This window comes from Clytia hemisphaerica, unplaced genomic scaffold, assembly GCF_902728285.1.
Source record: "Clytia hemisphaerica strain Z4C2 unplaced genomic scaffold, Clytia hemisphaerica genome assembly, whole genome shotgun sequence".
Classification (NCBI taxonomy): Eukaryota; Metazoa; Cnidaria; class Hydrozoa; order Leptothecata; family Clytiidae; genus Clytia; species Clytia hemisphaerica.
In genome coordinates, this window is record NW_027104577.1 from 1 (window position 1) to 13,465 (window position 13,465).

The 13,465-nt window shown below is 36.2% G+C and overlaps 1 protein-coding gene across 1 annotated transcript; it reads right to left on the reverse strand.

The window, feature by feature from the left end:
* Positions 1-10,363: 10,363 nt before the first annotated feature.
* On the reverse strand, positions 10,364-13,095 carry LOC136823519 (uncharacterized). Its single transcript, XM_067079705.1, has one exon. It carries the CDS (start codon positions 13,071-13,073, stop codon positions 10,431-10,433), a length of 2,643 nt encoding a protein of 880 aa, XP_066935806.1. The 5' UTR covers positions 13,074-13,095; the 3' UTR covers positions 10,364-10,430.
* Between the last annotated feature and the right edge of the window lie 370 nt (positions 13,096-13,465).

Below are 13,465 nucleotides of genomic sequence, written 5' to 3' on the forward strand. Positions count from 1 at the left end.
TTCTAATTATTTTTACCCTGAAAAGTAACAACTAAGTACTATTTTGACAGCTTTTTCTAATATATTTCTTATTTAAACAGCTTTTTAAATGGAAAAAAATCGCTCGATAATTATTTTTTGAATTCCTTGCTGAACGGTACCTTGGAAATGGCTTTCGCTAATCAACAATTCCTAATTCCTTATCCGCTTAAAGGCTTGGGGACACGAGAAGTTTTTTCGCGTTGGTGCAATCATAGTCCGTATAAAAAACCCCCGGGGGGCAGCTGGGCAAAAGGACCGGCGGGTATGTGCGGGTCCTAAGGGTACCTTTTCCAATATGTTTAAAATGCACTGTAAGGGTCGGAAAAAACTAGAGATGCACTGTAAGGGTAGAAATTTCAGAAAATTCTGAAAAATCTAGATATTTTGACCAAAATGCTAGAATTTTGACCATTTTTGCACGAAAGGGATATCGAAAATATGGGGGAAAATGCACTCTAAGGGTATGATTTTCACTGATTTTTGCTGCACTGTAGGGTGCAATTTTAAAAGCCAATTTTTGGCCCCACATACCGTCAGTCCGCAAACCCAGTGCCCCCCCCCGGAAAAAACCCTGGTCTGCAAGCCTTTTGTTTCTATTGTTCTTACTTGAACTTGCGTTAGAAATTAGTTTGTTTTGCTCACTTTTTGATCTTGGATTGGTTTAAGATTTTTTAAGATTTAATCACATGATCAAAAAGTGAGCAAAACAAACTAATTTCTCAACGCAAGTTCAAGTAAGAAACAATAGAAACAAAAGGCTTGCAGACCAGGGTTTTTTCCCGGGGGGGGGGGCACTGGGTTTGCGGACTGACGGTATGTGCGGGCCAAAAATTGGCTTTTAAAATTGCACCCTTACAGTGCAGCAAAAATCAGTGAAAATCATACCCTTAGAGTGCATTTTCCCCCAAATTTTCGATCCCTTTCGTGCAAAAAATGGTCAAAATTCTAGCATTTTTGGTCAAAATATCTAGATTTTTCAAGAATTTTCTGAAATTTCTACCCTTACAGTGCATCTCTAGTTTTTCCGACCCTTACAGTGCATTTTAAACATATTGGAAAAGGTACCCTTAGGACCCGCACATACCCGCCGGTCCTTTTGCCCAGCTGCCCCCCGGGGGTTTTTTATACGGACTATGATTGCACCAACGCGAAAAAACTTCTCGTGTCCCCAAGCCTTTAAGCGGATAAGGAATTAGGAATTGTTGATTAGCGAAAGCCATTTCCAAGGTACCGTTCAGCAAGGAATTCAAAAAATAATTATCGAGCGATTTTTTTCCATTTAAAAAGCTGTTTAAATAAGAAATATATTAGAAAAAGCTGTCAAAATAGTACTTAGTTGTTACTTTTCAGGGTAAAAATAATTAGAAACCGTCCCGATATTGGTCTTTAGATTTTGATTCAGATACAACCTCAGTAATTAAATAGAAGTTTTTAAAGCTGGCGTTTTTAAGTAACCGGAGAATAGAATCGTACTTTTTCCGCTCGTAATGTAATAATGTGAATACATGTTCTTTTGTAAGAACATCCAAAAATTTTCAAGCCTTCGAATGTTCTTAACTTTTTGGGTTTTAAGCCTAAGAATATTCTTAACATGTTCTTATTTTCACCGTTTCGTGAGCATCTGTTTTCTAAAACTCTAGTCCAAGAACCCTTAAAATATTCTTAACTTGTTCTAAATATTTTGGCCATCGTAGCCTTATGTTCTTATATAGTTTCTTCCTATAAAAAACGTGTATATAATGTGTCACCTGCCACCAAAATCAACATTATATAGAATAGTTCATCAAGGATTTGATATTAGACAAAGTTTTATAGTTATAAATTGTGCTAAGAAGAGGTATATTGACAAGCAGATGGTATTGAAGATTAATTTGAGCATAGTCAATATAAAAAAACATAATAAAAGGGTTTTTTTATATTGACTATGATTTGAGCGAAAGAGGAGGTGCGAGGAATAGCAAAAAGCAACGAAAAATAACACTGGCTATCTAACTATTAAGAAAAATAACACTTAGCTAATATCTAAGTTCAAACTACCAAAAGACTTATCAAAGTCAATCGAGGAAGCATTAATACATGGTGCTTTCGGAGGTATGGTGCGACACTGAATAGTGTAAAGACAATTAGATCCTCTACATTATTGAAAAAAGGACAGTATTTCTTTTGCGAAGTAAGAAGCAGCTGATCGGAGGAAACATCAGTATAGATTGGATTGTATTTGCAAAGTTTGGTGTTGACCCCGTGTTGACACGAGTCCCCCACGAGTCTCACAAGCTGTTCTCTCGGAAATCCGTGCGAACATTGTATTGATAGCGATCATCAAGACAAAGAACCGTGGAAAAGTTTTCTTATCCATTATCGAATAACTGAGAGCTATCATACAAAATTTGGAAAATTCGAGAACGCCAAACAAAAACATTGCCACCTTCAAGTCAACGACTCTGGAAGTGGTGCAAGTCTGGTCTCATTAAAGCTCTAAAATTTAAGGGCGTTTATACGATACAAAAATGGGCGTGGATATTACAACGCCCGGATACATGTTAACTATACTTGGACTGTTATACTCCATTATGCATCTAACCATTATAATACTCATACTAACTTCAAAACCCTTACGAACCGTCAAATCAAACCAACTGTTACTCAATCTCAGTTTCGGACATTTTCTTACTGGCTTTGTGACGTTTTTCGGACACGTGAGTGGGTTAAATCTAAGCGAAGTAGCTTATTTGGGGATATATACCTATGCCAACATATCTCTGGTTGCTCTAACAATCGATCGGGCTTTGTATATATGTTGGCCTTTTAAATATCAACAATTTAATATCGCAGTTCATTCATGTTTGATGGGAATCAGTCCAGCGTTAACGGTTTATCATCATCTGATTCGATTCATGATTGAAAATAAAGAGGATAAGGATGTTTTAAAAGATAAAGAATCAATGCATCATCATTTGTTTATGGTATCATATTTATTATGGCTATCCTACTTATAACAAATTCTGCTGTATTCTATACAGTGCAACGCCAAAAGAAGAAGATCAAATCGCTCCAAGTGTCAAATAATCCACAACAAAACAAAGATGAACGGACAAAAGAGATTTTAGCATTTTATATATGTTTTGGATGTGCGTTCACATATATTGTCTTATGGTTACCAACTTTGGTTCTAAAGGCGTTACAACTACATGGTCATTGGTCCTACGACGCTGATGACTTTACTTGGGCCGTAGTTATTGCCAATTTGAATCCAATCTCAGATATTGTTATATTTGTATGGTTCAACAAAGATTTTAAAAAGCGAGTACGAAATTCAAGATGTTTTAAATCATATTTTCGTAAGAAGAACACAAGGATGCAAATTCAAAATGGCGGCTTTTCCTCAAATTCCACTGGTTCACGACAGACAAATGAATCTAGTTGTTCCAACTGCACCACAAATACATCGTTTTGATGTTATATAACTCAGGTAAGTTATGGCATGTCTCAAAAACCTGAAAATTACCATAATTTTTGAAGACCTGAAGTTAGACATCATTTAAAGGATCATTTTTCAAAAAAAAAATTTTGAAATTTTGCTGACATCAGCACTTTATTGCAAAATTTCGTATTTTGCTGATTTCTGCTGACGACAGCAAAATTTCGAAAAAAATTTTTTTGCAAAATGATCCTTTTAATGATATTCAACGTTGGTCCAAATTTCATGTTTCTAACATTAGCCAAACCGGAGATATTTAAAAAACAAATTTTGCTGACGTCAGCACTTTTTGGTTTTTGCGGTTTTTCGCGAAAATAAGGGCGTAAACAATTAGGTAACACCCCTACAGCGAAACTTCATCATGGTATCCTTCGTTGCAAATCATTGGTTTCCTCATTTTCTGCCGGCTAATGGCCTTCAAAAATTATGGTAATTTTCAGGTTTTTGAGACATGCCATAACTTACCTGAGAACGCGTCTCAATGCATACGAATTAAGAATGACCCAGGATTTCATCAAAAATATGACTTAAAAAAATTTTCTTAAATTTAAGAGGCTCATGGTGGGTTTTAAGGATGGAAGAATGTTTTTTAAATCAAACTTACTATAAAAAGATTTCCATTAATTATAGAGACAAATTTTCGGTGGTGATTTTAAGGGACTCCTGGTGGTCTTCTGGTAAGAGAAAAACACAACAATTAAATTAATTTTACAATAACATAAACATTTTACTTGTGATTCGTTATTCACTTATATATTCATTTCTTGTTTTTCTGATTCAAATTTTTGTAGCTGCGCAATAGTTTGTCAGGGGAGGCTTCGATTTCTTTAAAACTTGTAAATTTTTTAAAATTATTTTGTACGTTAGGAAGGTGTTCTAACATCTTCAAGGTATGTATACACCCAGGGGGTACTAGGGTTGCGAGCTGACGGGGGGGGGGTGCCGCCCGACTTTCGAACTTTGGACCCTTACCGGGACTAAAAAGGAGAAAACAAAGGAAAATTTTGGGAATTTTACGTCCCTTAGCGGGACTAATTTGACCAATTTTGACCAAATTTCGATCTTTCAGGGGGTAAAAAGTTGAAATTTTCCTTTTTTTCCGACCCTTACTGGGACTGAAATTTGATTTTCTGATTTTTCCGACCCTTAGCGGGACTTTGGAAGTCCAAAAAAGGTACCGTTAAGGGCGGCACATACTACCCTCCATTTGCCTAAGTACCCCCCCTCCCGGGATACACCCCTGTCTCACAGCCCTGGTGAAACTTTTTTCCTCAATAAGGATAAAAATTGCTATCGAAATTCATATGGGGATATAAATCCCAAGGTTAAAAAATAAAAGTTTTGGAGTGCTATTTTTTTTAAACATTGATTTTCGGATGAGGATGAAATCAAAGTTAATTTCCCAGTGGGGATGAAATTCTAGGTTTTTGCCAAATCTTACAGTGGGGCTTGGATCCCAGGGGGTCTATGACACAGGGCTATGTACCCTCTAGCTGAATCTTACCAAGGAGCTTCGTTCTCACCGAGAAAAGAGTGCAAATGAATTTGTTTGATCGGAATATTTTTATCTAAGATGCAACGAACCTAATTATACATACAGCCCTTTCTCACAGACCTGGTAGCTCACCTGGTAGGATTTTTTCATCCAGCGGGGGTAAAAATAACGGACTGAAACTCGATGGGGTTTGATATTCCCATATTTTTTTATGGCTGGGGATTTCAATTCTTTTGTTTTCAAGTCAGAAAATTCAAAGGAGGATGGGGAAAAATAGCACAATATTTTATTATTGGTTTCATTTGATTATTTTCAGTGGGGACAAAAATAAGAGGACAGTTTTCCACCGGGGACGATATTTTGGCCAATTTTTCCATTGAGAAGGGGTCCCAGTGGGTCTGTGATTCTAAGAATACCCTCTATCTAGGACGAGTTTTACAGAATTTAATAAGAATACATTAATTTTGGATTTGGTTAACAGAAAAAAACAGGTTCTTTTGTTATAGACTTAAATTGCAACTTTGAGGTAGGAAAATAATTTTAGCTTCCAATGTGCACTTAAAAGTCACAAACCCTCAAATTGATAATTTCTCATGTAAGTCAAGTTTAAAAAAAGTAAGAATACGTTAAGAATATTTCACCCTCAATTGTGGCAAATTCTTAAAAATACTTGACCCTCATGCAAAGTACACTATTCTTATAATATAAGGTGTGTAAGTCAACAAGTGATGAAAAAAGTACACATATTAAGAACATTTTGAGATCATTTAAGCCTTAAAATTACGATAGAATAAAAACATCTGTGTCTTAGTCAAAATTAATTCTTATACTTGTTCTCATAAAAAAGTGTTAGTATGGAGATTGAGCCTTAGTTCCTTAATTACATATTGTTTTTGTTTTCAACTTGTTTTGACCTGTTTTGACAAGATCTTTCTGAAGACCCAGGGGTCTCTTTAATGAATTACACCAATGCAATAAAAAAAGAAAAAACTCCTACTCTTCAATATTTAAAGATTCTTTCTTTCAATAGTTCGAAATTGAAGTATTTTAAAATTTAGAAAATCTATATCATGAAATGACTTATCGTAGGATTGTACAAATAGTGTAAAGAAATATATAGAAAAATACCAACCAGGAAAATAAAGATGTGTATAAAAAGAGAATTTAAGGAAGCTTTTAGTGCGGTCTACCACTTTAGCACACGCAAATTTCAGAAGAATTACGAAAACGAAGCCAAAAAAAAGAGAATAAAATGATGGTACAAAGAAAAGAATACCGATAAAAAAATTACTGAAATAAAGTTAAACCACACTGACGTAGGTGAATGTATTGAAATAAAATTTACGCGTGTGAGGCCAAAAATATTTCTCTATGTAGCGAAGTATTGCGCTTGAAGGCTAAATATCAAAACAACTGGAAATAAAATTCAAGAAATGGAGAGATAACATCACTGAAAAAACTGATATAAATCTTCAGCAGTATTTCATCTTTTACATGGTTAGTCGCATTGTTTTTCATGTTCTACCTTTCTTTTGTTTTTGTATTGAATAAAAAAGGGACACTTTTTATAAAAATCAAATTCTTCGAACAATTATAAAGACGTGGAGAAGACTGAAAGCTTATTAGCTTTTTGTATGAATACCATAAGTCGCTGGACATTAAACTAGAGATTAACAGGACTTGTACTACAGAGATTAGCACCATGGTGGACGAATTTAACGTATCATTGAGCGCACAACGCCTCATAGATGCCAACAACTCTCGGCAAATGATAAGTACAAACTACGCTCAACGCCCTATCGGTGATTTCGTATCTGCATTTTGCAGCATCATTTATGCAATTTTCCACGCATCTATCATCATTTTAGTGACAAGCGATAAACAATTACGTAAGAAGCAAGGGAACAGGCTTCTACTCAATCTCAGCTGTGGTCATTTTCTAACTGGGATGACAAATTTCTTTGGAACATTCACACCGTACGATGTTAGTAACATCTCATTTGCATGGTACATCTACGCTAATTTATCCTTACTAACATTAACTGTTGATCGATCACTATCAATCCGCTGGCCATTTCGGTACGAACGACTAGGCTGGAAAAGTCACCTAACGTTTCTTATGTTTAGCCCGATTTCGTCGCTCGTCTATATTTTCCGATATGTAGGAGCGCTAGCAGGTAGACGTCAATCAGGATCAAGAAGCTCGGCTGATAATGCCGGCTCAATGAAGTTCTTTATATTTGGTATGTCAGCACAAATGATCATTCTATTAGTTTCAAACTCGATTGTTTTTACAACCGTTCGCCGACATAAACGTACCATCAAATCCAATAATGTTAGTTCAAATGAAAACAGAAATAGAGAAATCAGATTACTCGACGACGAGAGACGTTTTCACATTCTATATTTGTTTGGTTGGTTGCGTCATCACTTACGTCATTTTATGGCTACCATCTTTGATCATCAAAATCTTACAATTTTACGGACAATATCCTATCGAGCATAAGTACTTTGCACTGACTATGGCAGTTGCCAATGTTAACCCAGTTTCGGATGCCGTACTTTTTGTATTCTTCAATCGTGAATTTAAACTGAAACTCAAATCAGTGTTACGTTTAATATGAAAGAAACCATTTTAAAACACTGTAATTTAACACTTCTGTGTCACAGACCCGCTAGGACCCCCGCCCATTGGGAAATTTGGGCGAAATTTCGTCGTTGTTTGAAAAAGATACTCTACAGTTTCAGCCCTACTGGGAAATTGACTTTGTTTTCGTCCTACTTTTCAATGGAAAAATTATGCACTCCAAATCATCCCCACTGGAATTTTTCAGCTTTGGGATGATATAATTTCTATTCCCATTGGAATTTCGTTATACAGTTTTATACCCACCGAAGGAAAAAGTTCCATTGGGGCTGTGAAACAGGGCGCGATTGATTTTGATTGGAACTTGATACCCAAAAGAAAATATACTCTATCTAGAACAGAATCTGTGTTGAGATTCACTTTTTCTCAAATCGCCCGCTGTTGAAAAAACGCTAGAACATAGACATATGAAAGCAACCAAACTGATATGTACCTCTTTGCAGACGACACTAAGCTTGTTGAGGAGATAAATAGTGCTGAAGATGCCATTCGCTTGCAACATGATATCGATGCAATGGAAAGATGGTCAAAGGACTGGCTACTCAGATTCCACCCAGATAAATGCCACGTGCTAACACTAGGAAAATTTTGGAACATCAAACATGCCCATCCATACAACATAGACGGGTTAATCCTGGAGCATGTGGATCAAGAAAAAGATCTCGGAGTGATTATCGTTGGGGAACTGAATTTTGAAGAACACATCTTTGGTAAAATCAAGAAAGCTAACTCAATCGTTGGTCTGATCAGCAGAAGTTTTGACTTTCTTTCACCAGAAATGCTCCGCACTCTTTTTATAGCGTTCGTCCGACCTCATCTTGAGTACGCTCAAGCCGTTTGGTTCTCCACGACTCATCAAACACATCGATGCCATCGAGAGTGTTCAGCGAAGGGCCACGAGACTGGTTAGCGGGTACAAGAACAAATCTTACGAATACCGTCTCCGTAAGATTAACCTTCCGACACTGAAAATCAGACGTAAAATTGGCGATATGGTTGAAGTATATAAACATCTTCACGTTTATGATAAATCATCGGCCTGTCAAAAGTTTGTCCTTCGCGAACGCCCGAAACGTCAGCACGATTACGAACTACAAAGAAACTTTGCAAATGATGGTGTCAGAGGGTATCAAACAAATTCGTTGTTCTACAGAAGTATTGACATATGGAATGGTCTTGGAGTTGATGTTGTAGCTGCAACATCTGTCGCCAACTTCAAAGAAAAATTGCTCGCAGAATGGGAAAAAGATCTCCATAAATTGTAAAATGTTAAGCATGATTATTTCATAGAGGTCGATAGACCTGGGAAATATATTACTGTAAATAAAACTCGAAGTGTGACCACATTGTCTATATTATAGAACTCAAAGAATCCTTAGAAATCTTTTTTGATCAATCACTGTGCCTAAAAAGATTTCGTGTTTTCATTTTAAGGTATTTGTTTTTATCAACGAAAAATATTTCTAAGAAAAGAAGGGCTATCGGATTTGATAGACCCCTTCGACCCCACCTGGACCTTTTTTTCTCCATAATACCCTAGACGTCACACCTCCTCAACAACATAGGGGTAAACTAAAATTAGAAACTTATTGGGCTATTCCAGAAAAAGTCTATGTCCTCTATGTTGAGGAGATGTGACGTCCAGGATGGTATGGAAAAGAAAATCCAGGGGGGTCTTACTTTTCAAATGTAAAAATCCAGGGTGGTCAGTAAAATAAAGTTGAAAATCCAGGGTGGTGCAAAAAATGAGAAGAAAAAATCCAGGGGGTCCTGAGAAATTGAAAAAGAAATCCAAGGGGTCACTCTTTCCAAACAAGAACCTCAACATAGGGGGTAAATTATTTCTGGAACACTGTAGCCCAATTCAAGTAAAAAATTCATCCAAACTGCAAGTAGTCGGAAGTCTCTTTTTATTAACACGGGACAGGCAGGACGTGAGTAAATTGCCATAAAATTTAATTTAAAATTCAATGCAAATGAAAACAGAAATAATTACAGAAATTATGTTATTTAAAAATAACGTTTGACATCAATATTAAATATATTGTACTAAAAAACTTTTTTGTCCCTCCTTTTTCTGAAGTCTACTATTATCTTTACAAGTTGAACTTTTTTTGTCAAAGAATAACGATCGAGGGTCGGTCAAAGCAGACACCTATGTGTTTGTCTCGTAAAACAATGCAGAGTTTTAGTATGAGTTAGTGGTAAGGGCGGAAAAGGTTCAACTCTATAAATTAAAGGTTTTGTTTTTAAATAAGAGTGATATAGTTTAATTAGTTTATAGTTTAATTCACAAGCTTTTTCATATTGAATTGACATGGATGTGGAGCAAGATTGGTCAGAAAGAGGAAAAGAAAAACGTTTTTTTGCTTATACCAGCATAATACAGCAATAGGCAGACACTGTCCTGATATGAAATATGTGTCTGATATAGAACGGGAACACATATGTAAAAATAAAACCTTTAAAAAGAATTAACCAACTCAATTATACTACATCACAGTCCATAAAAATGAGAGTGTTTACCAAGAAAAACCTTACAGGAAGGAGTTCACTGAAATGTAAAATAATATGATAAAAAATAAAAAATAAATATGTACCACCATACTTGACTCTTATCAATCACCACTGGGAGAATGAAAACTAATTACATAGTCACATAGTATGTACGACTTTTTGACGGCGACGAAATTCCCCAGTTTGTATCGTTAAAGTATTTAAAGAGTAAGAGAATACTAGAAAGCGAATTATAGATAGTTCACCAAAAACTAAATTATTTTAAAACAAAATCACGTAGTTTTTTTGGCCAAATTCCTAGTGAATTCATAAACAGCTTCAAAGCCAAAAGTCACAATAAAGATACAAATAACAGTCAAAGGTGTTAAAATCGCTTCGAAAATTTCCAACACTGTCAAAGCTTTCGCAATTTGGTTTTTCAACGGTATATCAAAAATGTAAGCAAACGACCGGAACATGTTATCAACGACGTAAAACGACAAACAGGCGAATGACGAAATATCAAGCCACGATAGTAGAGTCATTGTCTCTTTATACGGTCTGACATGATAGTGTAACATCAATAGGAATATCATAATAGGGGCTATGACACACATTCGAAGCAACGGCTCAATAAAGAAGTTCACTAGAACGACAATAATAAGACGTTCGTATAAGCGCCACGCGTTCCACCAGTACATTGTGGCCGGTACACCGAATTCGTTTACGGAAATAACCCGGTATGGCTCTTCAAATATATCGTACAAGACAGCCTTTAGTCCATGTCGCTCTATGAAGCGTCCGTCATGACTGTTCCGGTATTTGATGAAAAAGTATACGGAAAGAGCCGGAAAGCATAAGCTCAACAAAAACATTTTCTCGCTAATTAAGCCTCGATCGAATAGCTTATATGAATAAACAAGAGCCGCTGGGAAGGGAATAATCCATAGGAACAGTAGTAAAGCGACAGCATACTGCCATCCTTGAAAGCATTTGATATTACCTGAGATGTAAAGTACAGATTCTGAGTTCACTTCAACACAATTTAACGAAATGATAGCAAATAATGAAATGTTCTTGTACCCAAACGCAAGAACTTTGGTATAACAAACCACAAGTTTATCCAAAAAGTTTAGACGTTGATGTTCTGGTGGTGAAAAATATTCAAAACTTTTCGATTTGCATATACTTTTACATTTGAATAATCGGATGAATTGGTTGATGAGGGTAGCGATGATGAGAAACATGACCATACAGATGATGAAAAGAACATTTTTGATGAAATATTTCCAAACAACATTCATAGATTCAAATGGACATACAATTTCAGCTTCATCTAACGCGATCTGTAAATTGAACAAGTCGAAAATTCGGGTCATGGTTTTACTCGTTTTCGATTGGTTACGTAACTTGATTAAACTAACGATCTGGAAAAATGCCAAGGTGATTTGTAGAACCGCGGAGAAAATAAAACGTCTTGGTTTTTCAGGCTCTGCTAGACAGTCGTTGATAATTTGATGACCATTGTAATTAATCGAACCAGGTGTTTTCTTATAACGTTCAAGACTTCGTGTTTTCATGAATTTCTTTTGTAACGCGGTCAGTTTTACTTTGAGATATAGCGCCACACCTGCTAAAAAATAACTCAAATCTTTGATGCTGAAAATCAAAATGGTTAACACAAAAGCGGTTGCAGTGTAAACAAGCCAGAATCGTCTCATCTTAACAGCAGTGCATTCATTATTCGAAATGCATGTTGGGTAAAAATAATTTTCGAAGAAACCATCTTCACATGAGCCGCAGAGTGTTCCTTTTCGATTTGTATTACAACTTGTGATATTTTGGCATGTTTTCTGTAAATTTGAACAGCAATAAAAAGAAGGGCATGGAATAAACTCTACCTCTTCACTCTCCTCAGTCTCTTTTTTTATCTGTCCGTAATAATTGCCCTGGCTTTTAATACCAAAGGTGCAATTTCCTCCTGCCGGACAAGCAGTACAGCCCTGGACGTGAGTGAAATCTTTAACGTCAAATGTCCGGTCATTGTTTTTCCAAGTCTCAACATCCCAATCAACATTATCGATGTATCTTAAGCTCTCAGAACCACGTGCCAACGTATATGTCCCACGTGAGCAAGGTATACATAGTAGTGTGTACGAATAAAAATCAAACTGTAGCTTGGGGATACCGCTTGGGTTATAGCTTGGTGGGCATTTAACAATATACGCCGTGTTATTAGGATTTTGTAACACCTTCGTGTTTAACGTTGCGAATCTGAGATGGAGTGTACTGATTTGAGGGTATGACATGCTTTGGACATCAATAACAACATTGTCCAAAATTAGAGCTGAATGGATGATATCAATTGAGAATATAGCGCTCATGTGTTCAAAGTCTTGTTGATTGGTGATTCTGGCGAAGATATTCTGAATGCTGATATTGAAAGATTGGTCACAAGTTTCACCCTCGTAAATCACGGTTTTACCATGCGAATAAGCTCGATTGTCCACGAAATTGATGTAATTCAAGTCCATGTTCGAGGAGGAGGCTTTGATTCCAGAGAAATAAGCATTTTCAGTGATATTTATATTTTTGAAGATAACGTTACTCTTTTGTTCAGCGGCAATGATATTGTTCATAGCCAGTTTATGCCCTTGCCAGCCTTTGTTTTTATGAAATTCCGTGTTATAAAGCGCAATATGAGAGCCAGCAATTCCCCAGAAATTAGTAGATACTTCATTCTCTAAATATCGTCCCCTGTTGATGATTAAACGAGAGTTGGAAAAAAGGAAGAAACCAAACTGGAATTTAGAGTTCAAAATTTCAGCATTTTCGATTGTTACGTTTGAATTTTGAATAAAAACCGCCGTGTGAGTACAGTGATGACGCTGGAGTTTCAATTCACGTACAGTCATTTGCGAGTGTGCCAACTGCATAAGAATGTGTTCTGCGACTGTGTCAATAACTTGAAGATGGTCGAAAATCAAATGACTTTTCTGTTGCCCCTTTAATAACTTTGCATGGGAGTCTAAAAGATTAACAAGTCCAGTGAACTTGACAATGGATTTTTTAGTATCGATAAGATATGCACCCTCGCTTTGGACACCAATTAAAGAGATTCCACCTTCAATTATACTGGTAACATCAGTGAAATCAAATAATTGACCGATTTTGCAATCTCTAAGGGAAATGTTGTGGATGTAAATATCACTATTTTTACAATGTAGGAAAGTCTTTCTAAAGTGGTTCCCGGTGATTTCAATGTTGGTTAAGTTGATCAAGGTCTGTTGAGGATTACCAGATATTTCGAGAATCTTGGCCTGTGTGG

Excerpts from the sequence above, each read along its gene's own strand:
- LOC136823519 (XM_067079705.1), bottom strand. The coding sequence starts at position 13,073 with ATGCAGTTGGCACACTCGCAAATGACTGTACGTGAATTGAAACTCCAG.